The sequence below is a fragment of the Prunus avium genome, chromosome 7 (genome assembly GCF_965620075.1).
Source record: "Prunus avium chromosome 7, drPruAviu1.hap1.1, whole genome shotgun sequence".
Lineage (NCBI taxonomy): Eukaryota > Viridiplantae > Streptophyta > Magnoliopsida > Rosales > Rosaceae > Prunus > Prunus avium.
This window is the reverse complement of record NC_142290.1, coordinates 35,504,743-35,529,385: the sequence shown is the minus strand read 5'-3', so window position 1 is coordinate 35,529,385 and position 24,643 is coordinate 35,504,743. Positions and strand designations below refer to the sequence as shown.

Genomic DNA, 24,643 nt, shown 5'->3' with positions numbered 1-24,643 from the left:
GAGATATAAGGGAATACGAAAATCAAACGATAACCCTACAAGTAACACGCTAGAATCCACCAACCAACTTGCCAGAAATTGTAAAACCTCAATGATATTTGATTGAGCAAAACCTTAATGATATTTTATATATTTGATTGAGCAAAACCTTAATGATATTTTATTGAGAAAAACCTCAATGATATTTTATTGAAAATAAGATGATTGTTTCCAGATACTCCAACGCATGCCTTTTATACAAGAGAAATCGTACACTTGAAGAAATTAGGAAAGTTAATTAGAAAACAAAAGGAAAATAACAAAATATTCCTAAAATATTCCTAATTAAAATCAAATCATAAAAATAATATCCTGATTGCTACTCTTAAAATGCGAACCTGCCATAAGTAAATGTGGAGAACATGCTATATAAGTTTAGTGGTAGAGTAATTATTCTCGCATCCGCCACCTCCCAGAAATCAAAAGAAAATAATGGAATTTACACTCTATGATGTAGACTTAGGCTTCCATGTATTTGATGGTTCCTTTCCCTTGGAAATTTATAACTACTGTGGAACTGTAATGGGGACCATAACTAGTAACAAAGTTCTTGTCCCATCCCATACATCCATGGAAATATAACTATTTATAACTTTTTTTTTAATGTTTATGAATAGGATTAGAATTCGAACTTGGGAAAAATTCTACTCTCTTTTGAAGTGAAAAGATGACGGGATCATAAGAATGCTTCATTGGAAATGGTGCAAGTCCACATCCATGGGCTTAAACCTCAGTTTCAACATTGAACCATTGTCATGCAAACAAGCATAAACTTCTGATCAGACAAACTGCAAGCATGAACTTGTTATCAGACCGGCTGCAAGCATACATATAGACATTACGGCCCAAATTTCCTTCTGTTTCATGACCCACTCTTATGCAAGGAATTTCCCACCAGAATGCAAAGGACTGCTCGTAAGAATGAGAATATTGGAATCTAATAATAACCAAACTTTTCGTAATAAGAAGGGTATCACCGAAACACAATCCCGTTCATCAATGTTAACAAGTAAAGGATTAGGATAATATTTAATACATACTATAGACCTTACGGCTGTAATGTGTTTTCGAATGCCATTTCCATTAGAAGCATAAAAGGTAGAGTCTAGACTCTAGAACGGTAAAGCCAAGGATGATTTGCCAAACCGGTGAGACGGTCTTGTTCGTGCTCACCTATCACCGGACAACTGAAGCACAATGCTGGGTTCCAGCACGCATTATTCCCCCGCGGAATTGCATGGCTCCACCCATGTGGGAAGGGATGCCTGAGAACCTGCGATCCTGCTGCCGAAAGATATCATTGGTATGGGAAACACTTGCTATGTCTGAGTGGGTTGCAACAGCAGTGACGAATTCACTGCTTCCCAAGTGATGACTTTCTGTGTCCTGTGTATCTTTCTGATGTAAGTTGACGGAGTCCGGAACATCATGGGTGCTACTGGAGGGGTTCTGATCAGATTGTTGGAGCCTCTTTGTGCTGAGAAAACGTCCACCAGAGCCCCTTACCCTGTTCAGGGCATGAAGATGGCGAGACTCATGGAGATACGGCTGCATTCATTTAAAAGCCACAACAAACGTGGGTTAAGGCTCTATTCATTCTAAAGGAGAATAAATTCAGAAAGGGAGAGCTCTGGTTTTGATGGATGAAGTATCATTTCATTACGCAATCGCTTTCTTTGACATTATGAAATATACTAGTAATGCATCCAAAACTATGAAAAAGTTTCTCCACATATTACCCAATGCAGGAAAAGAGTTGAAATGGATGACGACTTAACATACCTTTCGAGCTTTGAGAAGTTTGTTTTGAGCCTCTAGTTTTGCACGAGACTGTCTCCTTCTGAGGATGCCATGGTACTGTTTCGCATTGACATAGATGGGTCCATCTTCTGCCAGATCATGAGGCAATGGAACTCGGGTAGGTGCAATCATCTGAGGCTGAATTCAGTTAATTTTCAATCAACAACCACAAAAAGAAGAAGAAAAATATTAATAAGTACAATCTGGTACAATCTGGACAACGTTAAAAATAAATAATTAGCCACATTCTCTTTGACACAATACTGTCAAAGAATATACCCCAACACCGTTTTGCAAATTAGAGATGCCAACTTTTATGTATTTACTTCTAGATATAACTGAGTAGGGGCAGAATTGTAACTACAGATCAATAGCAAAGAAAAACAATGTACTCGACAAAACATACCATAGCCTGTGGTCCATATGCAGCCAAGAACCCACTGAAGTAAGGATCGGCATAAGGATATGGTACACGACCCTGAAAGGAAGGAGAAGCATAATTAACAACCATCTAACAAGTTAATCCCTGAGTATAACAGCTCCACCTACCACTAAATTTCCGTAACCAAGTTGAGAAGGATTTGACATGAGGTCTAGATTATTCAGCAAGTAAACTGGCTTCATTTGCCCTTCAACACCCTTGCCACATATTTCATCTTCACCTGGGTTCAAGGGCAAGAAGCACAAGAGAACTAAGTAAAAGAAAACAAGGGGAAAAGAGATTGCTAAAATGGTAAGCATATGACTACAAAGCATGTATCATATGTACCAAAAGTCTGATAACCCGAAAAAATGTATACCGGAGTATTAGACTAAGATCATAACACTAGGAGTATAAATACCAGATTCTGATGAATTGCATCGATCTTGAGATTGGCTAATTGTTTGTGTTGTGGATGATGATCCCTGGTCTGGTAGCAGTTGAAGTCCTAAATGCTTTGCATCGTGATGAACTTGTGGCGTAAATTCCACTTTAAAGCTTGCATCCTTGGACAAAGAATGTGGAATTTCTCGTTCAATTGGATTCCACGACATGCAATTAGTAGTATAGAGAGGCATTGACTGGACAGAACTTTGATTGAAAATTTTCTTGTCCAAGTTTTGAGTTGGCATAGATAATTCTATCAATGTATCCTGAATTTTTATGCAAAATCCATAATAAGGAGTTAAGGGCTACCTTATATTAAGCATACTGACAGATTATCTAATTACACATAAAATTTTACATGTAATGGGAGAGTATGCAACCATTCAATCACATTCAGCATTAAAGCACAAAAATGAGATTACTCAACAATAAATTCTCTTCTAATACAATTACCATGAATGAATATCCCAAACAACACGATAAAGAAAGAAAAAAAACTCACAAATGAATTGAAATACACAACAGATTATTGCCTTCTAACCACTCATTCAACAAATCTCAAACAACTTGGTGGTCCTGTTTCTACTTCTTAAATGAAAAATCAGACTCCACACATGCTGAGAACACCAAGAAGAGGTTCTTCCCAGTTTCAACAGACTGCATTTAATATCTCATTTACTATGTGAGGGAAAAACTAGGTTTAGAAAACCAGATGAAAGGTATGGGGGATTATTCAGCTCAGTAAATATTACAGACATGAAAGCTTTCCAGTCACATGCAGCATCAGTATGCCATAAATCAAACCACAGCCTTTTATGGCAACAGAAGCAGATCAATGAGAGATTAATCGGGCAAATCAAACAATCAGTAAAAGACTTGAGATTTCGAGACCAACTCCAAGCATACCAAAAAATGAAAAGAAAAAAAATTTATATTTCAAGATATAGCATATCAGTTGCTCTGTCTGCCCATTTACTCACTCAAGCCCAACACAACAAGGCATTATCCACCATATCCAATAATATAAGTAGAGCAAAAATGTAAAATATAACAAATAATAAAAAATAAGTGTAAAAAACACAAGAAAGCGAAGTGCCCAAAGGAGCAATAGAACCAGAAACCAATAAAAGAGACAACTTTACTACTTTCCCATCTTCAGCAACAACTAAAGCAAAATCAAAATGATCCCAAACTCCACATGCAGTCAGTAAATAGCAAATAGAAAGCAACCCACTTGAATTCTAGAAATGAACCATCCACAAAAAGAGCAGAAAAAAATATTTTAAAAAAAAGTTGATTTTAAAAAAAAGACATAAAAGTAAAAAAGGAAAAGAGCAAATGAAGCAATAGGGAAGTTGAAGAGTGGAGGAGACAAAGAAGAAAAGTAAGAAATAATCAAGAGAAGGAGAGAGAAAGAGAAACCTTTGGGATCTGGTAAGGCATGAATAAGCAAAGAATATAGCTGTTGGGAAGAACTTGGACATGTCCCCTCTCTTCAAACTCTGTAAATAAAAACACTCTCAAAAATACTCTCCATATTTTTTCCTTCTTCTTGGGCTTAGCTGCTGTGACAACACAACACACAGAATACACAAACCTCGACACACACAAAAGATTAAAAAATTAAAAAAATCATAAATTCCTTAATAAAAGCACTTGCCACCCACCCCATCTCTCTGACTTGACTCTCTCTCTCTCTCTCTCTCTCTCTCTCTCTCTCTATTTTTCTTGTATTTTTTCCAGCTGTCGTCTTTTTCTTCCATGGTGGTGGCCCACAAGCACGCCCCCAAACACACCCTTAACGCTTGGCTGCATTCACTTTTCTCTATCTCAGCCGCCGTTCACTGTTTTCATCACTTGTTCCCCACGCTCAAACATCCCACTCTCCACCCCAACTGTGCCCATTTGCTTCCATCAACGCTTACGTTTACTCTCTCCTTTGACTAGAAAGTGTTTCCCATGCACCGCCATGGCGAGTGAGTTTCTGCGTTGAAGACTCTAGTAGACTGGGAAGGTGTTTATCCTCGTTTGTTTTTTTTCAAACTTGAAAATAGAAAATATTTATATATAAATCGTCACTAATGACAGATTAAAGATGACTACTTTGGTTTAATTTTCTTTCTTTATTTCAACCTAAGACCCATCATTTAATGTAACAACGAAAGAATCAACTTTACTTGACCCGAAAGGGATAAGCATCAATCTTTTTCTTATTTTAATTAAGAGGAAAGCATAAGCATTAGCTTTTTCTTAAAATGAAAGATAAATTACGTTTGTACTACAGCTTATATCTATTTTAGTTGCGCTATTACTATTCTTATAAGATAACAACCATACCCAATTGCTAGTAAGAGCAAGTCCACCGCAGCAGTTTGGCCCGGGCAAGGAGGGGCCCAAGGCCTACGAGACGAATCCAGTGTGCACAAAGCAGCTCGGGCAAGACGTGGGGGCCATCAATTTGGGCAATGCGCACAAAGCAGCTCGGGCAAGACGTGGGGGCCATCAATTTGGGCAAGCCCAAAGGCAGATTCAGTTCGTGTTGTTGCCCTGGTTTGCGGATGTCATGCTGATGCCAAGTTGGCTTCAGCACGCTTTTCAAATTTATTTTCCATTGCTACAAGACACGTGGCATCACCTAGGGCGTTCGATCAAATTTTCCACTGCAATCCAACGGCTTCCATTTTTTATGTAATAAAAATTGAAAAAAAATCGAAAAAAAGACCAAAAAATTTTGAAATTTTTTTCTATAAAGTTTAAATAATTAATTAAAAATTAAAAATTTAGGTATAAAAAATATATAATAAATTAAAGTAAATAGTAATTGCCCTTACCCTTGCCCATAGAGCACCTCCAGCCTTTACCCAAGACTAGGCAAAAGGCCCCCCAAGGCAGCCCAAGACAGCTCCAGCGGAAGAAAAATGGCCCGGGCAAATGGTAGGTCCCATCGAACTGGGCAAGCCCACGGGCAGATCTTGCCTGGGCTGCGGCCCGAAGGCGCTGACGTCAGCGCTGATGTTACGCTGACGTCAGCGAGTAAAAAAAATTCAAAAAAATCCAAAAAAATGTCAATTTTTTTTTTTAAATACCAAAAAATTATAGATATTTTCCCTATAAATACATAATAATTTTATTCACTTTCTAAATTGTTTATATTTTGTTGCATAATCTTTTTTTTTTTCTTGCCCTTGCCCTAGCCTTCCAAGGATGGAACCAACTAAGGCAAGGCTGGCACTATTCATGTGAATAGTGGCAGCCCTTGCCTTGCCTTAGCCTTGCCTTAGCCTACATGGGTGGAGGTGCTCATAGGGGTGGAAACAAAATTGCAAGGGCTGTCACTATTCACGTAAATAGTGACAGCACTTGCCCTACCCTTGCCCATAAGGGTGGAAGTGCTCTAATAAGACTACATTTTTGGTCGAAGCATGTATAAAAAGGTTACTCTCAATTGGTTACCATTATTTCATCATAGAGTAATACGAAAGACACTAATTTTTTGCTAACGTGGTCTAATCTGGATTTCGAGCCTCTACATTTAGCATCGGTGCATTTACATGCATTTAAAAAAAAACTTAACCATTTAACTGATCCAATTGAATTTAATTATTCCACCTTATAATAATTGTATTAGATTAAAACTCCTCCTTTTGAACCGTATCACTCACCCATCTCTTCCTCTCCCCTGCAGCTGCGGCCTTTCCCTCCTCTCTCCCACAATTAAATCATTTTCATAATTATCAAAACCTTGAATTTGATTCAAAAACTGATATCCAATTATCTTTTAATGTATTAATTTTGTAAATTATAGACACTGTTGCTTCTTGAATTGCATATCACTCTCGTCACTTTGTCTTATGAATAAGACAATACAGTGTACATCAGAATTCCTTCTCTTTATTTTGCAGATTTTTTATTTATGATTTTGCAGGTTTATTTTTGTTGTTGAAACAATGTAGTATTAAAGATTAGAATTTGATAAAATAAGCTGCTAGGCCTTATTGACAGCCACTCATCCCAAATCGAGGGAATGAGAGAGAGAGAGAGAGAGAGAGAGAGAGAGAGAGGGAGGGAGGTGGGGGAGGAAAGGAAGGAGACAAAGGTGGCAACCATGGCTGGCAGTGTAAGTTAGGTGTGGCTGTGGCTTGCTGAGACATAATAAGGTGCAAATAATTAGTTTCTAGTTTAATACAACTTTGATGACGTGGACTTATTAAAATCATTAGATGAATCTAATGGTTTGCATTTTTATAAATGTGTGTAAATGCACTGATGCTAATGCAGAGACTCGGAATTCGTCTAATCTAGTGAAAAAGGACATTGACTTACAGACTAGTGATCTCATATTCTAATCTTTATGATACATTGGGTGTGTGTGTGTGAAAAACTCCCCTCCTTCATATAGTATAAACTATACAATCGATAGGCTCCCCTCCTCAATCACAGGCTTGCAGACAAGGCACACCTAAGAATATTACATGTTTTAGGCTCGCACAAACAAGAATCTATGAGCAGCTTCAATCTTGAATGTGAAAGGTGAGAAAGTCAATGGAATTTGTCTGGCATTATTATTAGGGAGATTCACTATTATACCAAATATAGGAGTCCAAATTATATAAAAAAACCTCATATGAAATGTACTTTAGAAACACACCCAAAGTCCATTTACAACATAACAAAAATGGTTTTTAACTTCTTTTAAATTACGAAACTACCATTAATTTCTTAAAACAGATTCAACCCCAAAACCTCATAAAAAAAAAAGCCCAAAACACTTAATAGGGCATCAAAGTAATTTAATAATCAAAATTAAATTCAATACGGTCAACTTTCATTTTTTGGGTTTTTTTTGGGTTTGTTTATAGAAATTAAATGATGTACAGTTTATTTATAGTTTTAGTGCTAAGAATGAGTATTTGATTAAATATCTCTTATTATTATTGTTAAATAATATTGTCAATGGGTGCAGAGGTGGATAAGTACTTGTTGACCTGTGTTTGTTGCTTTATTTTTTTTATTTGATGAAAAAGACATGTCTTGGTGGCACTGGTTCTTTCACAAGGCAATTTCAAGAAATTTGAATTATGGGTGGTGTGTTTGTTTCCACTCCTTCGAGACAAGTCTGCCCCGCGCACTAGAGTTTCTTCGGATTAGAATCTCGGAACAAACCATATAAGAAGGAAGACTTGGTGATGAAGCCATTACAGCAGCAATAGACAAGGTGGAGCAGCAATGGTCTTCCACAAATAATTACAGATAGAAGAACCATTACACTGATATATTAAATAATTTATTGACAATATCCAATAAATTAATTGAATATCCAAAATCCCAGGGAGCTATATATGAACTGTAAAAGCTAGCTACACCTAAATTGGTAGGAGCCCGGCATGACGTGGGATCCCATTCTTGAAGCTGTTTCGGGGCTCCTCAGATAAATCGAGACTGCAGAGTACATATAGATGACAACATAAACCCGGAAGGGTTTGTTTCAGCAATCTGCTATTCATTTCTTAGGTTTCAAATCAAATACAAGAACTTCGCCATAATCACAATTCGCAACCACTACGGCAACCGATAATTCATCGGGTGTATCTTCAAGCACCAGATTACCTGAACCAGAGGTTGGAAGAAGCAAGTTAAAACACAAGAATAGTATTCCAGCTTCAGAATGTAAACGTAACTATAGCACCGTGTTGTGGTGCATGTGGCTGTATTCCTATTGTTTGTGTGTGTGTGTGTGTGTGTGTGTGTGTGTGTGTGAGAGAGAGAGAGAGAGAGAGAGAGTTGATGTTTTCAGCTCACCATGTAAATCAGAGATCTAAGTTGATGTTTTCAGACCATTTGAAAATATCAGAGTGCACTTTATCTCCACCCAAATCCTCTCCCTTAGCACCGGCTGCCACTCTTAAAACATCCTCAATTAATGCAAAGTTCCCCATTATGTCAACATGAGCACCACTCTGGGTGCCCCGACCCTCTAGAAGATTAGCTGGAGGGGCATGGTCGTACTCCCTTATGTAAGTAGGGATGCCTGAAGGATTGAATCGGGTCTTACCCCTCCAACCTTTAGCACACATGAAGCCTGCACTCAAAACTGGAACAGTTTCATCCCCATCAGAGGAGAAAACTCCACCTTTTAAACAAGGGTTCTCACTTCCACCTTCTGCTGAGGTGTCTATCTGAAAGGGAATGTAGCATTCAGCAGTTGGAGTTAACTTGTATACATATGCTCTTTCAGTCGGGATTCCAACTCCATACAAAGAATAGATCTCCATATCCGGAGCATTTGGTAATCTGCACAAACAGGTCAGAAGTTCAAGCAAGCATTCCTAATAGAACATTTGCTTAAACAATGAACGCAAGCTCCAAAAGAATACTTAAATAAACAATACATGGACAAACGAGCATTTATTTGTACGATAATAAGAGCTGAACCAAAAGGGAAGAACCAAATCATTAACATAATCAACAACTGTATAAACTTTTCGGACCCACAATGGAAAACTGGATCAACACATACAGGACATGTTTGGATTATGACTTTTCATGCTTTGGGTAAGAATTGGCCAGACAGTTAAATGGTAGAAACCAGTCCCCAATACCACCTCAGTGAATATCTTTACTACCTAGGCAAAGTGGGGCATTTCCTACTTAATGATTTTATTTCTGAGCATATACAGGCATTGGAGAATATGCATGCTGAAACAATTAAAAGCATTAATACTTGTTACACTCAATTAAGGATCACCAAAAGAGGGAAAAAAACCAGATTAAGTTCAATCCATGATTCACTCGGTGGGAAAACTTAGAACAACAGAACAAGTTGAAAACTCACTTTGTTTCCAGGGGGTTCGACCAATACTTGAAGTGTTCATATTCCGGGTCATCCAAATTGTTGGCAATCCCATATGAAAAATGAGCATCCCCACGTGTCATCAACTTGGGGGCAACAAAACGAAACAGATCCAAAACTGATTCAGTTGTGTACACTTTGTAATCTGCAACAGCTTTGACACCCCCAACACCCATTTCATGGTACTCTGTCCATACATCACAATGGGTAGCGTTCGCAAGGTTATTACCCTTTACAGCGTCCTGCCAATCAAGTACAAGTCAAAGTGATACAAGTTAAGCAGTTAAGAATTTATAGTGTCTGTACAAAATATCTCATGATAGCATGCATATTGGGATTCTGACAAAAAGAAAAGACAGTACAGATCTTGGGAGACAAAGACAAATCAGGCAAACTTCATATTGTGATTATTTCAGTGTCTTTGAGGCATGATAAAAACCTCAGGCTTGGCTCTAATCAAAGAAATTTGAAGTAATGGTTTAAATAGTAGTCACTCTCACATGGAAAATGAGCATTTTAGCAATATACATAAATCATGGGAAGTCATTAGTCTCCACATAAATGTAAGGAAATATGACCTAACAAATCATTTTACACACAAATGTTTTGTAATTGGAACCAACATAAGCCACAATTGCAAGCCCAACCTTCATCTTTTTATGAATAATCCCATCTTGAAAATCAAATAATTAAGTTGAGATGCTAGGTAAACTACTAAACAGCATATGATACAGTATGAGATTGAAAGTACATGCAATTCCATCTGTAGATTGTATTTCAGACACACACACACAATCTATATAATTATAATGGAAGTAAAGTTACTTTATATAATAGTGATCATATTTGAAACACAGAAAATTACCCTAAAATCAATCATCTCAATCTTGGAGGAATGTGTCTCCGCTACATCTTTCCCAAATGATATAATCCTCCCATAATTTACTCTGTTTTCAGCTGCAGTATTGGTATCATTATTCTTCACCTTCTTTGCACTACAATTGCAGTATCCTTCAGGGGACCAATCAAGGCCACCCCATATAGTGTCCCCGCCTTTTGGTATCATTGACATAGTTGAATCCCACGTACGGGTCATTCGCATCATATGTTGTAATGTTTGGAGCCCAAAAACGTCCTTATCCAAAACACCTGGTGCGAAAGCCCTGTAATGAGGATTAGAATTTCATCAACAGCCCAAAGCAGGGAACAAATATTCATAAATGTTTCTAGCGAACTAATCTGATGTGTAAGTAAATGATAAAAAACCTGGCAACAGCAATATCTCTGGCTTCAATAGAGAAAAGTCCCGCAACGGCTTTTGGGACCCCTAGAAAGGGTCCACCGATGTTCACTACAGCTCTAATATGCTTAGCACACCAATCTGACCCACCACCACCACCCATTGGAGCTGGTGCCTCAACCCACTTCATAAAATGCAGAAAGTACAGAACACCCATTGAGTGCGGAATAACAACCACCTTGTTACCACCATTTGTAGCTACCATAAGCTCTATATTACTCTTTATCCTACTTAACGTTTGGTCCCTAACCTGACAAAGGCAATCAAGGAGATAAAATACAATAAAAGTCACTTCTCATTCTTAAATATATGCTACTATGAACAAACAAAGAAACCATATGAATTTCCATCATAGGAAGATTAATTGGTCAGATAACAACACCTCGGTATTTTGAAACGATAATCTCCAATCATACGAAGCCATATACATGGTTTTCTCTTCATATCCAATGCGAGCCAAATTAGCAATTAAAACTGCCCAGACAAAATAACCTGGTGCAAAATAATCAGCTGCCACAAGGCCAGATACGGGCCTGACCCTTATACCCGAAGGGTCTAGTCCCGTTTCATTATCCAGAGACATGTGCTCAGCCCAGCATAACGGTCTGTGAAAAATGAAAGGAAACATGGTTAACACCATGGAAGATTAAAACACACGGGATGTTTACTTTGAGGAAGATTAAAGAGATGGAGGAAAATTGGAAAATCAAAACACCCCAATGATTAATAGTTAAAGCATGAAATAACTTGTCAAACTAACACATGTAACCAAGGTCTAACCACCCACATTTTTTTCTGATAATAGAAAGGCAAAATGAATGAGATTTCCACATTCTAGCAAGCACCCTAATAAGATTTTCTTCACATTTACAATTCAAAAGATTATTGGGGTGTTCAAGACAACACCCCAATAATCAACTCATGGGTTCACTTGTTAAACTGCTTGACACTTTACCGGTTTAAGCAACCTCAGCGCACGAAACACGTAACAAAAGCAGCATTGGTTTAAGGCAAAATCACCCTTTTCAAGTATAAAACACACTTCTTTCTAAACTACTCCATAATCCACAAAACCCAAAACACCAAAGTAATTAAACAATCAAACAAGCAGGGCAAAACTCACATCAAATTAATCCAAAATGAATACTGCTTTATAAGGAAAAGGACATAAAGCACTTACCTTTTGTACAATTCACCAAATGTGCCACCCCATAGCCTCTTCCTAAACAACCCATCAGCACACTGATGCCCTTCCCACAATTCAAGCCCGCCGGTCACAATCCCAGGCACAAAGACCACAGGGTGCTTGGCCACGAGCCCCTCCTTCCTCAATTTCACGCCCGGCGGGTCAGACAAAGGACCCGTTATCGCTTCGGTCACGAACTGGGGAAAAGAAGCGGGCATTGCGTTGTACAAGAAGAGCAAGAACCACCAGATCGAGCATATGAACCCAATGAACCAACAACAGCTATCGACGCAGGACCACTTTTGTGGCTTCCCTCCATCTTTACTGGGAAGCTTTTGCTTTTGCTTGTGCTTCTGGTTTTCCTGTTCTATTTCACTCTCGTCTTCAATCGGAGCCGGCTCTGAGTCCGAAGCTTTTCCCTTTCTGCGTCTGAGAAACGACATCGTTCCAATAAAAAAAAAGAGGGTCGGAGAGACAGAACTAGAGAAAAAAGTGAAAGTCTTTAAATTAAATGCTCTCCCCTGAATTACTGGTCTCGTTGCTCAGCGAAGCAGCTGATCGAAACCCTAAGCTCCTAGAAACACGGCTACTAATTAATACAAAGCCACCGGCGGAAGAGGTTGTTGCCAGCGAGTGGGAGGTGGAGGCTTCCGATTGACTGCTCAACCTGGTTGTGTACAAGTTGTGGTCGCGTTTAGAAAACTGGAGGGAGCTGGGTAGTTCCAGAACGGGCGTAGGTCCCAGGATTGATCCTGTACGACACGTGGCGAAAGGCCGTGAGAGCTGATGGATGTGATAAACGGGGCTGTAGTTGGGGATCGCGTTTGTGTCTGAGTAGCATGAGAAGGAAAATAAAATTATTAAAAAAATTTGACCTGTTCAGCGAAAAATTAATTTTTTTATGGGGGCGAAAGCAAAAAACATCAAGACCAAGCTTTTCAAGTCTCCATTATAATTATATAATTTATAATTGGTATCTTATTTTAGTAATATTTAGGTTGTTGGCAGCTCCCCTAGATAAATTTCGAGACCACCATGGAAAATTCCAGATAAAAATACGGACCCACAGGTTTGGGCAGGTGGGTCTATATATTTACTGGCTGCATGGGCCCACACAATGCTTTAAATACTATAACACATGCATTAATTTCAGATTAATTTGGTTTAATTTGGTGTTTAAAGAGCACTGGGGAATTTTTGCAGTCACAAACAATGTTGCAGAGGGTGAGATTCTGTGCAGCCCTTGGACTCCAAGCATTTTTTCAAAAGACTTTGAACCCCTAATATCTTATGGTTTGGTTTGTGCAAGACTCAAGCATGTGGAAGAGATTGAGAGATTAAGAAAGAATTGACCTTTGTAGCATCTTTCTTGTTATGTTGTTTTATTAAGGAAAATTGTCATATGTTTCAATACTCCACTTCTCTTTCATATGAGGTGACATTTGTATGAGATTCAATCCTCTAACATGGGAAAGTGAAAAGATAGGTTAATTAATATTGGTTTTTATTTGATCAAAAAACGCATATAAAGTTTACGAAACTATCAGATTGCGTTCTTTTTCTTTTTTTGTGTCATTCGTGATCCTCAAAGTTAATATAAGATTTTATTTTTACAAATTCTCGTAAGTATAAAGGGAAATAGTTCGATTCTTACCATTCCTGTAATGAATCGAAACTCATGTAATAATACATAGATAGATGAAACCTGTTATGGCCCACTATGCTTATGTAACCCCCAAAACAACTCCATTGAAACTGTTAGGTTGTTATCTTGGTCAAAACTGAACAATCAAACATGGAAGCCTTGTCCTCCTTGTGCAGCTATGGTGATGTCAATTCCCAATTAAAGCCAGAACACAACTTGCTAGCTTGGTCAAACGTCATCAATAATAGTAGCCCACAAAACAAAAACCTGTTAGAAAACAAAATTTTGATTTGAGGCTTTCAGGCTCTTGGCCCGGACTTTTCTCAAATTCGTCCCCTTTTGGGTCGTCTTGGACATCTTATTACACAACATCTTAAACAGGCCTTCTCTTTCGAGAAGTCCACACCCAATGAAAAATGGGCCCCACAAAAGTAAAAGACAAGACCCAGGAAACGCTCGTTATGTGGACCGGGACTACCCATCAACCTTACCCGACGAAAACGCAACCCGGTAAACACCCGGTACCCGGTAACCCAAAAAAAACGAAGCAAAGCATATCCCGTTGCCGTTATAGCCAATCAGCGAGCCGCGAGCCAAAAAACACACACACTCACTCTCTGTCTCTCTCTCACTAGTACCACTCACTCGTCATTACGACATCACCAATTCGCCATTAACTCCGATCATACTGAGTCTCTGGTATTGGTTACTTCTTTTTTAAATTTATATATATATATTATAATCTAACTATTTCTTCATTGATTTAATTCCCATTCTTTTTATATAAAACAAATTTTGGATTTTATGATTATTATTCATGAAGTTTTTTCTTTTTTAATTTTCTCAGAGAATCTCTTTTCTGGTAGCGTAATTTAAGGTCGCATTTAAGGTGCGTGTCTGAGAGAGCTCAGAGCAGCGACAGTTGCATCAACTCGTACCCCGCGCGCCTCGTTCTCTACGCATCCTTCCATTCCACCCTTCCGCTTCCTCAGTCCCGGCCCTAATCTCCGAATTCCAGCCGTACGGAACCAGAAGCGACATCGCTTCGCCATCACTCTAACCACATTCCGTTCAGCTCTTTCCCCGAATTTCGCAAAACAAGAGAAGAGAGCACAATGTTGACGTGCATAGCTCGGCCTAAGAAACTCGGCGACGACTCACTGAGTCAACCCGAAGTCTCCGACTCCACCAACACCCCCGCCTCCTCCAACAACAAGCAACAAGCCGCCATTAAATCCCTCACTTTCCAGGTACTGTCTCAGCTCAAAAACTCCAGAAGCCCTTACCTATACATACATATTATACATATATATATTTGCATGAATTGTTGTAGCCTCAAGGGGGAATTTGAATTTTGCAGCTCAAAGACATGGCATTGAAGGCCTCGGGAGCTTACAGGCACTGCGCCCCCTGCACCGGTCCGGCGACTCAGACTCGGCTCAAGGGGACCGGCGAGTCGGATGCTGACTCGGACCGGTTCAGGTGGTCGTACCGGCGGACCGGGAGCTCGAGCTCCACGACGCCGAGGACTTGGGGGAAGGAGATGGAGGCGAGGCTCAAAGGGATCTCCAGCGGCGAAGGCACCCCCAACTCGGCAAGCGGTCGCCGAGTTGACCCGGTCGTGTTCGTCGAAGAGCGCGAGCCCAAGGAGTGGGTGGCCCAGGTGGAGCCCGGAGTTCTCATCACGTTCGTCTCCCTGCCACGCGGCGGGAACGATCTCAAGCGCATTCGGTTCAGGTTAGCTCCCTTGTTAGTCAACGGTCTGATTTAGTCTTTGCATTTTGATCCAACGGTGGCTGTCGGTCCCAGTGGGATATTAAAATATTTGTTATGTTTGGGTAAGTTAGGTGATGTTTGGATGATTGGCTTTTTACTAAAAATGTTTTTTATTCTTTTGGTCAAAAATACTTTTTATTGTTGAAATTTGCACACAACCTTCATTTTGAAAAATGAAAAGAAAAAAAAATTTCTGGGCTGAGTATTATTTTGAGAATTTCCTTTGCCAATTAATTAATATAAAAAATGTAGCATCCAAACATGACCTTAGATACCTGTCTTTGGTTTCAATATGAAGAATTTAGGTGGGGCCAGGGGAGGGGCCTACTAATCCCAGTAAAAATCACGCCTCCTGATGAAAAGCAAGCAAACAAAGGTGCAAATGGTGACAATTTAAGTGGGGGTGGGCCAAGTTTGATTGTGTTAGGAAGCTTTTTCACTGAGTGTTGTCGTCGTGTCGGAGAAGGCCTTTGTATTTCTTTTTTCAAAATTCTATCACGCCTGCCTGATTCTCCGTGGCTTTGTCTTCTTATCATTTCTTTCTTTGTCTCCCTAAACCTTCTAGTAACACCAGAAAATACTGTCAATCCAAAACTACGTACATGACAAATGTGAACAAGGACATATGGTTTTTATACAGTGACTCACAGTAGCTTTCTTGTTTTCTACGAGACAAAAAACAAAATGGATTGATTTGAACCTAAAACTGATGTTTTGGTTGGTCTATGAATTGATTTCTTTATTATGAACCCACCACCTACTTTTGATCGGCCGATAAAAAAAAAAGGCACTTAGGTTTGATGGGTTAGGCACTGCTGATTAAATGCTAATAAAGCCAGTTGGGCCACCTTTTTTTCACGACCACTTTAATTTATTCCTTGCACCGAATGCTAGTTTTGCTTTCTTTTTGCACAAGGATCCCACTTTGTCAAAAGGTGTTGCGCGCCCAATTCAAAGTGGCCTAACGTATCTAACAATATACTAAAATGTTAATTATTGCCTAAACCATGAATCATGACACATTGCAATTTCTGCAAAAAAAATGTTTACTACAACTGTTCTGTGTGCTTGCTGCATGCCCTGTTGTTCTCATTCCTTATGCAGTAACTTGGTGACATCAGGGATTCTTAATTCATGTTTTTATTTTCTTTGACTAGTCGAGAGATTTTTAACAAATGGCAAGCTCAGAGGTGGTGGGCTGAGAACTATGACAGGGTCATGGAACTTTACAATGTTCAAAGGTTTAACCGGCAAGCTTTCCCGCTTCCAACCCCACCAAGATCTGAAGATGAGGTAAGCCCCAAGCTGGCTTATAGAAATTCAATTGCATTGGCGATTCTGTGTTATTCTATTCGCATCTGATGGCAATACACTCATGTAGGTTGCTGATCTCAATTTTTCTGTAACTGATCGTAGTGATGCCAATTCGAATTCAGCTTTGGTAAATGATATTTCAGAAAAACCTTTAATGCAATCACCATCTTGAGGCCTAATACTTAATAGAGTATTATGACTAACGAGTACAATATGTAAGTTGTGTTGTTTTCTTCATTTACTCTTTGATGTGATTGATGTCATTTTCCTCTCCTGTTACAGAGTTCAAAGATGGAATCTGCGGAAGCCAGTCCTGTAACTCCACCACTAACTAGAGAACGCCTACCTCGCAACTTGTACCGTCCAACGGGGATGGCTATGAGCTACTCATCCTCAGATTCACTTGATCATCACCCAATGCAGTCCCGCCATTACTATGATTCAGGTGGTATCAATTCCACGCCAAAACTCTCCAGCATAAGTGGGACCAAGACTGAGACATCATCCATGGATGCTTCTATCAGAAGTAGTTCATCAAGGGAGGCAGATCGCTCAGGAGAGCTATCTATCAGCAACGCTAGCGATCTGGAGACTGAATGGGTTGAACAGGATGAGCCAGGGGTTTACATCACAATTAGAGCACTACCAGGGGGCAAACGGGAGCTTAGACGAGTCAGATTCAGGTAATGTTCTTAACAAGAAGTGCTGCATATATGTGGCTACCGTTCTTTTAATTTTTTGGTCTGGCTTTAGACAAACATGATTTTAATAGATCTACGCTCACATGGCTTACTTAAATTCACAACTTGGAGAATGTGCTTTAACCATTTACAAGTGAGAAATTGAGTCGTATTATTGTTAGATTATATTGCAGCTACCTAAAAGAGTCAGAATGGTTAGAGAGGGCCTAGCAACTTTGTTTGTCTAGACAGTGACTCTTCCATAGGACTGTTTGATCAGTTTTTTTACCCCAATAATGACCATAATCCGACCAATGGATCCTTGTAGTTTCATCAAAATTGGATTGTTTATTTGATTTGAACTGGGCCTCTCAAAATTTGGGTACCATTATTGTGGCCTATCAAGTGAACATCCTGCTGCTGATTGTTGACCTCATGCTAATTCTTCATAACAGGAGTCTTTATGAAAACGCTAGGCCATACTAGTGATTGATTTTCGTTTGTCAAGTCAACTGACTATTGCAGTGGGTCCTACATGGAATAATAGCACACTTGCGGTTGGTTCAACTTGTTGAAAATTATGACTTCAACTGCCAGTAATATAATCAACAATGTGACATCAATATTACTGCAATTATTTTGCTTCCACTAATTCTTTTGATGTTTGGTGGTATATGTCTAATCTTTTTGACTCTGGAAATGAAATTCTCTCTCGTTTGCTTATTGTCATGATTTGCAATTATATTGACCAAAAAAAGAAATGATTTGCAATTATATTGACTTGGCATGAACCTTGGCTTATTTCCAAATGCATTTGGTGCAGCCGAGAAAAATTTGGGGAGATGCATGCCAGATTGTGGTGGGAAGAGAATCGGGCCAGGATACATGAACAGTACTTGTGATTGAAAAAAATCGGGTGGCCACTGCTGCTTTCCAGAGTCTGGAGGTGTTGCTTTCTTGGATTGTTTTCCTTTCTGGTTTTTCCATACTGGTAAAGCCCTTGTCTATAGATATCTGAATGGGTGTGCCACCGGCGGCACCTCTTGAGTTCAGAGGGATGAATGAGCACAAAGTTTCCTATGTTCATGATCCAAAAGAATTCGTATGGGATTGGTTGGGGGGGGTGGGGGTTATAGTCTTAATTTTTGTTATTTACTATGTTTATTGGCGGATGAAGAGCATCAGTTGTATCTGAATTTCAGTTCATGCGAAATCGAAATTAAAAGATGTGTATGTCAATACCAGATCAAGGATATGTTCTCTTCTATCCTTTGCTGTGCCTGCCACTCTCCAAAGGCAAAGCATTGCAAGTAAAGGAAGCGTTGTTTTGTAACCGAAAGGATTTTGCAAAGTTTTTTCTGCCCGGTTCATTTTTCTTATATACCGTGAAAATGTTGGTGTTCAAAGTAAATTGGTTAACAATTTTTCATACTATTTTTTTTTATACAAGCGATATTGGTCGAACCTAGGACCTGAAATAAATGGGTAAATATTATTAATAACTTAAGCTACAAGCCCCTTGCTCATCCTCGTATTATCTTTTAGGTTTACTGCAAGTAACTTCTTTCTTGAATTGCTTATTAAATACTAGCGAGATTATTTGGGAAAAAGTGTGAGATTTTTAGATATTGGTGAGAACTAAATAGATAAATTCAAAAGGCACTAATGAGATTTCATTTTTCAATGTTATTTTGTTCAATCTTAGTTAATATTTAACGATCCCATATTGATGCATATATTGGAGTCAGTTATTCTGGAGTGTACGTTTTTCGGTTTCCAATTTTAATGAGGCTATTCCTTTTGCCTGAAAAAAATAGAGGGTTTGTTTGTATCTAGATTTTCTAACTTGAATCCAAACAAAGAAAGTATTGAAATCAATGATGAAATTAGTATATTCCAATTATCAACTGACATTTTTGTTATATTAAGAATGTAACATTTCTATTATGTTATTAGGAACTTTAATGACGTTATCAAGTATTATTAAAGCCTATTAAGATTTATTCACATCTTCTTCATCTGTGTTTTCATTATAAATTTTAAAAATAACTTTAAAATATTTTAATTACACTTCATTCACATTTTAATGAGAAACCAAAATTCCACCCATTAGTCGTTCGTTACCATCCAAAAGAAAGAATCAACAAAGTTACCACTTATCACCCAACAAACACACAAAAATTCTTCTGAAAAAAGAATTTAAAAGAGACAGTAACTTGTAAAACCAAACAAGAAATAAATAATAATAATAAAAACGCCAACCAGGAAAACCTACAGAAACAATTATCTCCAAAAAAATTTTGTGGGATGATATTGCAAAGTTTGCAACTACCTAACAGAGTCACCATTCATAAAGCAAATAAAGCTTTTTTCTTTCTTTTATTTTTATTTTTATTTTTATTTTTCTGCGATAGTGAAAAGACTGGAGTTAAATGAAACTGGTTAAAGCATATGAATTTCTCATACAAAGCACTATAATTAGGCAGATCAAAAGCAATTTATGATATTAATGCAACAAGTCAGTAAAAATGAATACTCTACGCATGATTTTTCTAACTGTAAATGAATACCCCAAATTGTTATGGATATGTGTGTGTCACTCAAACAACGTGACACATCATGTGAACTATGTGAGGAGGTGGCTTATATAGAAGGCAAATTTTTCATCTTTCCTAAAATGAACTTTCCTTCTTAAATTGTTTACTAACTCAATAATTTTGAGATATTGGCGAGAACTAAATAGCTTTGAAATAATTTTTTTGTCTGAAACTAACTGCTCATCGAGTTTAGAAATGATGAAAACGTAATACCTTCATTCAAAATAACTTGACTGTGCATCGGAGCTACAACAAATACATCAAGACAGAAATCTTGAATTAAGAAATGTAGAATTAGTGTGTTAATTTATACCAATGTTTTCAAAGGCATGCCTAGGCGCATGTCGGGGCGGGGGTTGGAGCGAGGCGGCGGTGATTCACCTCAGGCGTAGTTTAGTTTAGCAAATGTCATAAAAGGTGTATGCCCTGAAGTTGAGACGGTCTGAGGCGGCTGCTAAACACAGATGCGATGTGAAAGGCGCAAGCCTGATTCCGGACGATGTCGTTTGCACAAGCTGTGTTGTTTTGTTTCCCTTTAGTTAAGCTGTGCGTTTCGATTTTAAGTTTTAACATTAGACACACACCGTTTTATTCATAAAAAAACAAGTTTCCTCATTTATTAATTATCTCTCCCAAAAGTCAAAGTTCCTAAACAGAGCAATAGAAACCACCTCCCCACCTTCCACCATCAGTTCAGTTCACCTCCATAATTTACTCTTTTATCCATTCGAACTAGGTAGAAAGGCACTAGACTTAGAGAGATAATATGACAACCAAAAGGATATATAGCAAAGAATTGAGCAATAGTATGAGAAGTTTTGAAAAAACAAGTTTGATGGTTAATTTATATTCTAGAGTGGCATTAAAAATACATTAAATAGCTGTTTTATATTCTTGTAATTATAATAACTCAATACACGAAAGGCTTACGCTTCGCCTCATAAGACATAAAATGCCTTGCCCTAACGCCTCATCTTTCAAAACATTGATTTATACTAACTCTGTTTATTCTATTGCTAAGTACGTTTCTGAGGGCACCCTAAAATCTCTCCTCACAACATGTATCGTGTGTTTTTTTAGAGTGAGAGAACATCTTGTGTTTTGTAGAGTGAGAGAAATTAATATGATTTTTCTATTTTTAGTTTCTCATTAATGAAAAACTGATAAGACATCTCATACATAATTAAATAAATAAGTAAACTGATAAGACAACTCTAGCCACCGATGTTATCCTTCGGGAGGGAAAAGGTCACTATCCTTCCTCCCTCTCTTTCCACTTCCTTGTCCCCTCCCCTTTCTTTCAGTCTTTTACTCTTGCATTCTTCTTATCGATGGTGGTTTCGGCGGTTGCTATTTTGCTTTGGTTGTATATTTTGAAGATTGGAGTTCCTGTACCATATCTACAAGACAACGCCGCTTTGCGTGACTTTACTCTCCTTCGGCAATCTTGTTTGTCCTAGTGATAATTAGGTGGTTGAGTGACTTTTATTTATTTTCAGTTTCTTGAGTTTGTTCAAGCTACTAGATTTTATGCCGAAATTTATCTAGCCTTATGCGGATATTAGTGGAGATACACCTTGTGCGCTTATTGCCGGTTTGAATTAACCGTGTGAGTTATATATGTATTCATTATAACCTTAATGACTAATAGTCTTTGTGCGGGATTTATGAATACAATTAAAAAGATTGTCATTCCCTCAATATTTGTTAATTTTATTATGATTATAAAAATAAAAAAAACTTAATTTCAGATTGGGCCGTGAGACCAATCTTCCGGACCGCGAAAAAAAAAAAAAAAGATAAGGGAAAACCAGTATTCCACTCATTGGTCATTACCATACAAAAGAAAGAATCAATAAAGTTACCACTTGCAAGTTGGCACCAAACACACAAAAATTCTTCCAAAAAAAAAGATTTAACAGTAGCGTGTAAAACCAGAAAAGAAAAAAAAAGAAAGAAAAAAAAAGCCAACCTGGAAGACCTACAAAACCATAATTCACCCGCACGCACGGCCCTTGTTTTAAATTATTCTCAAATCCTCCACTTTCCCTGTGTCTCTATCCTTCTTCCCACTCCCTCTCACTTTCCAATCTCATTGTTGTTCTTTGTTGTACACAAATCTTACTACAAAACCAAAACCCATGTGAAAAACAAAACCCAAAAAAAGAAAGAAAAATAAAGAAGAGAGGGAAACTTGTAATCTCTGCCTCTTTTTTTTTTTCCTTCTTCACTTTGTTTGTTCTTTCACATGATCTACTTGCATTCTATTAATGTCTCGTTGCAGCTTTTGACATTCTCTAAGCAGACACTACAGCTCCACACCCTCTTTCCCACTCTTAAACTATATCTCACTGTCCTCTGTTCCCTCTCTGTTTTTCTCCCTATAAATACTCTGTTTTTGCTCTGTAGATTTTGTGTTTTCTGCAACCGAAAAAGAAAGATGTATATGAGGGAGAAGTCGCTCAAGGAAGACACATTTCCAAGGAGAAGAAGAAACCCATCTTTCTCTTCTTCTCTTCTCGACTCCATTTACCGCTCGATCGATGAATCGAACGGTGGAGATAGAGATCCGGGTTATGTCAGAGAATCAACCGTGATGAAGAAACAGAGCAGTTCTGCTAAGGGAGGCAGCGACAGAACCAATCTTCGTCGAGCTATCATGATTGAGAATTGGGTTGAGAAGCAGACTGTTCAAAGCTCCATGCTCTCGACTTCGGCTTCGAGCTCCTCAGAGTCGAGCTCAGGAGCTGCATTTTCGTCTTCTGAAACTGATTCAAGCTACAAGCCAAGAACAAAGCCGAAGCCGGTAGCGGCCTCTGCTCACTCCGAGAAGTACATGCAATTTCAGGAGAAGCCAAAGCATGAGAATGGCGGAGGTGGTGGGTTTACAAAGACAAAGCTCAGGGCTTTGAAAATCTATGGCGAGTTGAAGAAGGTGAAGCAGCCCATTTCTCCAGGAGGTCGAATTGCCAGCTTCATCAACTCAATTTTCAATTCTGGGAACGTCAAGAAGGCCAAGATGTGTTACGTTGGAGCTGTGGAGGATGTGACGACCTCAGAACATGTTTCAAAGTCTGTTTCTTGCTCTTCTTCTTCTGCTTCCACTTTCTCAAGGTCTTGCTTGAGCAAGCCATCTTCAAGAGCCAAAAAACTAAGCAATGGCACCAAAAGGTCTGTGAGATTTTACCCAGTGAGTGTGATTCTTGGTGAGGAGGATTCCCAACCTTCAAGCCACCACAAATGTGTTTATGAAGAAGACCCAAGTTTAATGCCAAAACCCTCCTATCAAAAATTTGCAAGAGCTTCTTTGTTGAAGGAAGACTTGACCACAGTAGGTCAAAATTTTGCTAGAGGGTTTTGTGATGATGGTGATGATGAAGAAAGTGACCATGATGCTGAGAGCTATTCAAGTTCTGATCTTTTTGAGCTTGATCACCCAGTCGGGATTGGAAGGTACAGGGAAGAACTTCCAGTGTATGAAACTACTAATTTCAGAACTAATCAAGCTATTGCCCAAGGCTTGATTTTGTAATTTTCTTAATTTTTATTTTTATTTTTTATCAGTCAACAAAAAATTATGAGCAAAGTGTCTTCAAGAAGTGATTGTTTGTGTTATCTGTTAATCTCTAAAGTTAAGTGTTTTTTTTAGTTTTTTTATCTGTAAGTAAAGAAAAGACTAGTTTGACAGCAATGGAAGAATTATTAGACAAGAAATGATATGATATCCAAATCCAAATGTGTAACCAAACTACTGTCTTGTGCGCAAGACTTTGGGAGCACTTTTCTCTGTTAATTGTCACTTTCACACGCTTAAACTATAAGTACTTGCTAAAAAAGCAGATTAAAAAGAGAAGAGAGAGTGTGAAAAAAGTAAAACACCAATAATCTTCTCTGCTAGAGAACAGAGAAAGTGAAAGCTGGTGCTTTTCCACTGGCTTGGCACATGGCCTCAACAAACCTATGCGTGTGTGTCCACAGGTAAAATTACACCCGCTTTAAACTCAAAGGGTTAGAAATGATTAAGAACTCAGAGCTTTTTGGCCATTTAATTATTGTCTGCAACAGAAGAAATATTCATAGCTTTTGCTGGTTCCTTTTCTTTCTTTCTTTTTTTTTTTTTTTTTTGTAAAGCCAACTCATTATTGAGTTGGTCATTGAACTCATTGGCATATGCATGAACAGGAAGACAAGGCCAAATCTTAAGAATGATCTTAATGTTGCAGAAAAATGAGATGAGAGGATTGAAAATTTTGAACAGGTCTTGAGGCTTGGGAGACAAGAAGGGGGCCACTCAGAAGGAATCTAAGAAGTCAATACATTGCAGGATCAGACATTATAGCATATATCCCAACAAACTTTTACACCTTATAGGAGAAAATAAAAAGTTGCAGATCAAAGCTATATATTCTTGGTATGGCATGGGGCACCATTGGCCCCTATCATTGACTTTGAGTACAACACCTCTCAATTGCTTTTCTCAAAAGTAACAAAACCAAAATTGAAATAACTGGAAGATTTTTAGCCAAACAGGGAAAACAACTAACCAATAAAGTTAATCAGTTATTATCTCATCCGGATATCCGGATAT

General features: G+C 38.4%; 4 protein-coding genes across 8 annotated transcripts; 2 read left to right on the top strand and 2 right to left on the bottom strand.

Annotated features, from left to right (window-relative positions):
* Positions 1-977: 977 nt before the first annotated feature.
* On the bottom strand, positions 978-4,351 carry LOC110749103 (nuclear transcription factor Y subunit A-3-like). Of its 3 annotated transcripts, none has more exons than XM_021949123.2 (6): positions 4,130-4,351; positions 2,682-2,973; positions 2,389-2,501; positions 2,246-2,317; positions 1,822-1,971; positions 978-1,587 (listed from the first exon to the last, which is right to left on the bottom strand). In XM_021949123.2, the coding sequence occupies exons 1-6, from the start codon at positions 4,148-4,150 to the stop codon at positions 1,216-1,218; spliced, it is 1,020 nt and encodes a 339-aa protein (XP_021804815.1). In that variant the 5' UTR covers positions 4,151-4,351; the 3' UTR covers positions 978-1,215. The 3 variants fall into 3 exon arrangements, with proteins under 3 accessions (XP_021804815.1, XP_021804816.1, XP_021804814.1); XM_021949124.2 differs by having other exon boundaries at positions 1,822-1,977; positions 2,682-2,826; positions 4,130-4,348; XM_021949122.2 differs by having other exon boundaries at positions 1,822-1,977; positions 4,130-4,347.
* Positions 4,352-7,925: 3,574 nt separating this feature from the next.
* On the bottom strand, positions 7,926-12,941 carry PDAT (phospholipid:diacylglycerol acyltransferase). Its single transcript, XM_021949281.2, has 7 exons — positions 12,038-12,941; positions 11,240-11,462; positions 10,824-11,107; positions 10,423-10,720; positions 9,540-9,799; positions 8,507-8,998; positions 7,926-8,314 (listed from the first exon to the last, which is right to left on the bottom strand). Exons 1-6 carry the CDS (start codon positions 12,484-12,486, stop codon positions 8,515-8,517), a joined length of 1,998 nt encoding a protein of 665 aa, XP_021804973.1. The 5' UTR covers positions 12,487-12,941; the 3' UTR covers positions 7,926-8,314; positions 8,507-8,514.
* A 1,315-nt stretch (positions 12,942-14,256) lies between these two features.
* Positions 14,257-18,821, top strand: BRXL4 (BREVIS RADIX-like 4). 3 transcript variants are annotated; one of them, XM_021949351.2, is made up of 7 exons: positions 14,257-14,387; positions 14,536-14,938; positions 15,049-15,425; positions 16,622-16,757; positions 16,846-16,905; positions 17,061-17,461; positions 18,282-18,821. In XM_021949351.2, exons 2-7 carry the CDS (start codon positions 14,804-14,806, stop codon positions 18,358-18,360), a joined length of 1,188 nt encoding a protein of 395 aa, XP_021805043.1. In that variant the 5' UTR covers positions 14,257-14,387; positions 14,536-14,803; the 3' UTR covers positions 18,361-18,821. The 3 variants fall into 3 exon arrangements, with proteins under 3 accessions (XP_021805043.1, XP_021805045.1, XP_088100986.1); XM_088244860.1 differs by having other exon boundaries at positions 14,269-14,387; positions 14,555-14,938; XM_021949353.2 differs by lacking the exon at positions 16,846-16,905.
* Positions 18,822-22,069: 3,248 nt separating this feature from the next.
* Positions 22,070-23,735, top strand: LOC110749237 (uncharacterized). Its single transcript, XM_021949300.2, has one exon. The coding sequence runs from the start codon at positions 22,304-22,306 to the stop codon at positions 23,585-23,587; it is 1,284 nt and encodes a 427-aa protein (XP_021804992.1). The 5' UTR covers positions 22,070-22,303; the 3' UTR covers positions 23,588-23,735.
* The last annotated feature ends 908 nt before the right edge of the window (positions 23,736-24,643 follow it).

Bases quoted from the DNA above. Each gene is read 5' to 3' on its own strand.
- LOC110749103 (XM_021949122.2), bottom strand. From the start codon at position 4,150: ATGCCTTACCAGATCCCAAAG. The intron at 2,502-2,681 runs GTATTTATACTC...CCTTGAACCCAG, and splicing joins ATGCAATTCATCAGAATCTG to GTGAAGATGAAATATGTGGC. The intron at 1,978-2,245 runs GTATGTTTTGTC...AACTGAATTCAG, and splicing joins CATATGGACCACAGGCTATG to CCTCAGATGATTGCACCTAC.
- PDAT (XM_021949281.2), bottom strand. From the start codon at position 12,486: ATGTCGTTTCTCAGACGCAGAAAGGGAAAAGCTTCGGACTCAGAGCCG. The intron at 11,463-12,037 runs GTAAGTGCTTTA...CATTTTTCACAG, and splicing joins TTTGGTGAATTGTACAAAAG to ACCGTTATGCTGGGCTGAGC. The intron at 10,721-10,823 runs GTTTTTTATCAT...TCCTCATTACAG, and splicing joins AGAGATATTGCTGTTGCCAG to GGCTTTCGCACCAGGTGTTT.
- BRXL4 (XM_021949351.2), top strand. From the start codon at position 14,804: ATGTTGACGTGCATAGCTCGGCCTAAGAAACTCGGCGACGACTCACTG. The intron at 16,758-16,845 runs GTAAGCCCCAAG...ACACTCATGTAG, and splicing joins CACCAAGATCTGAAGATGAG to GTTGCTGATCTCAATTTTTC. The intron at 17,462-18,281 runs GTAATGTTCTTA...CATTTGGTGCAG, and splicing joins CTTAGACGAGTCAGATTCAG to CCGAGAAAAATTTGGGGAGA.
- LOC110749237 (XM_021949300.2), top strand. From the start codon at position 22,304: ATGATCTACTTGCATTCTATTAATGTCTCGTTGCAGCTTTTGACATTC.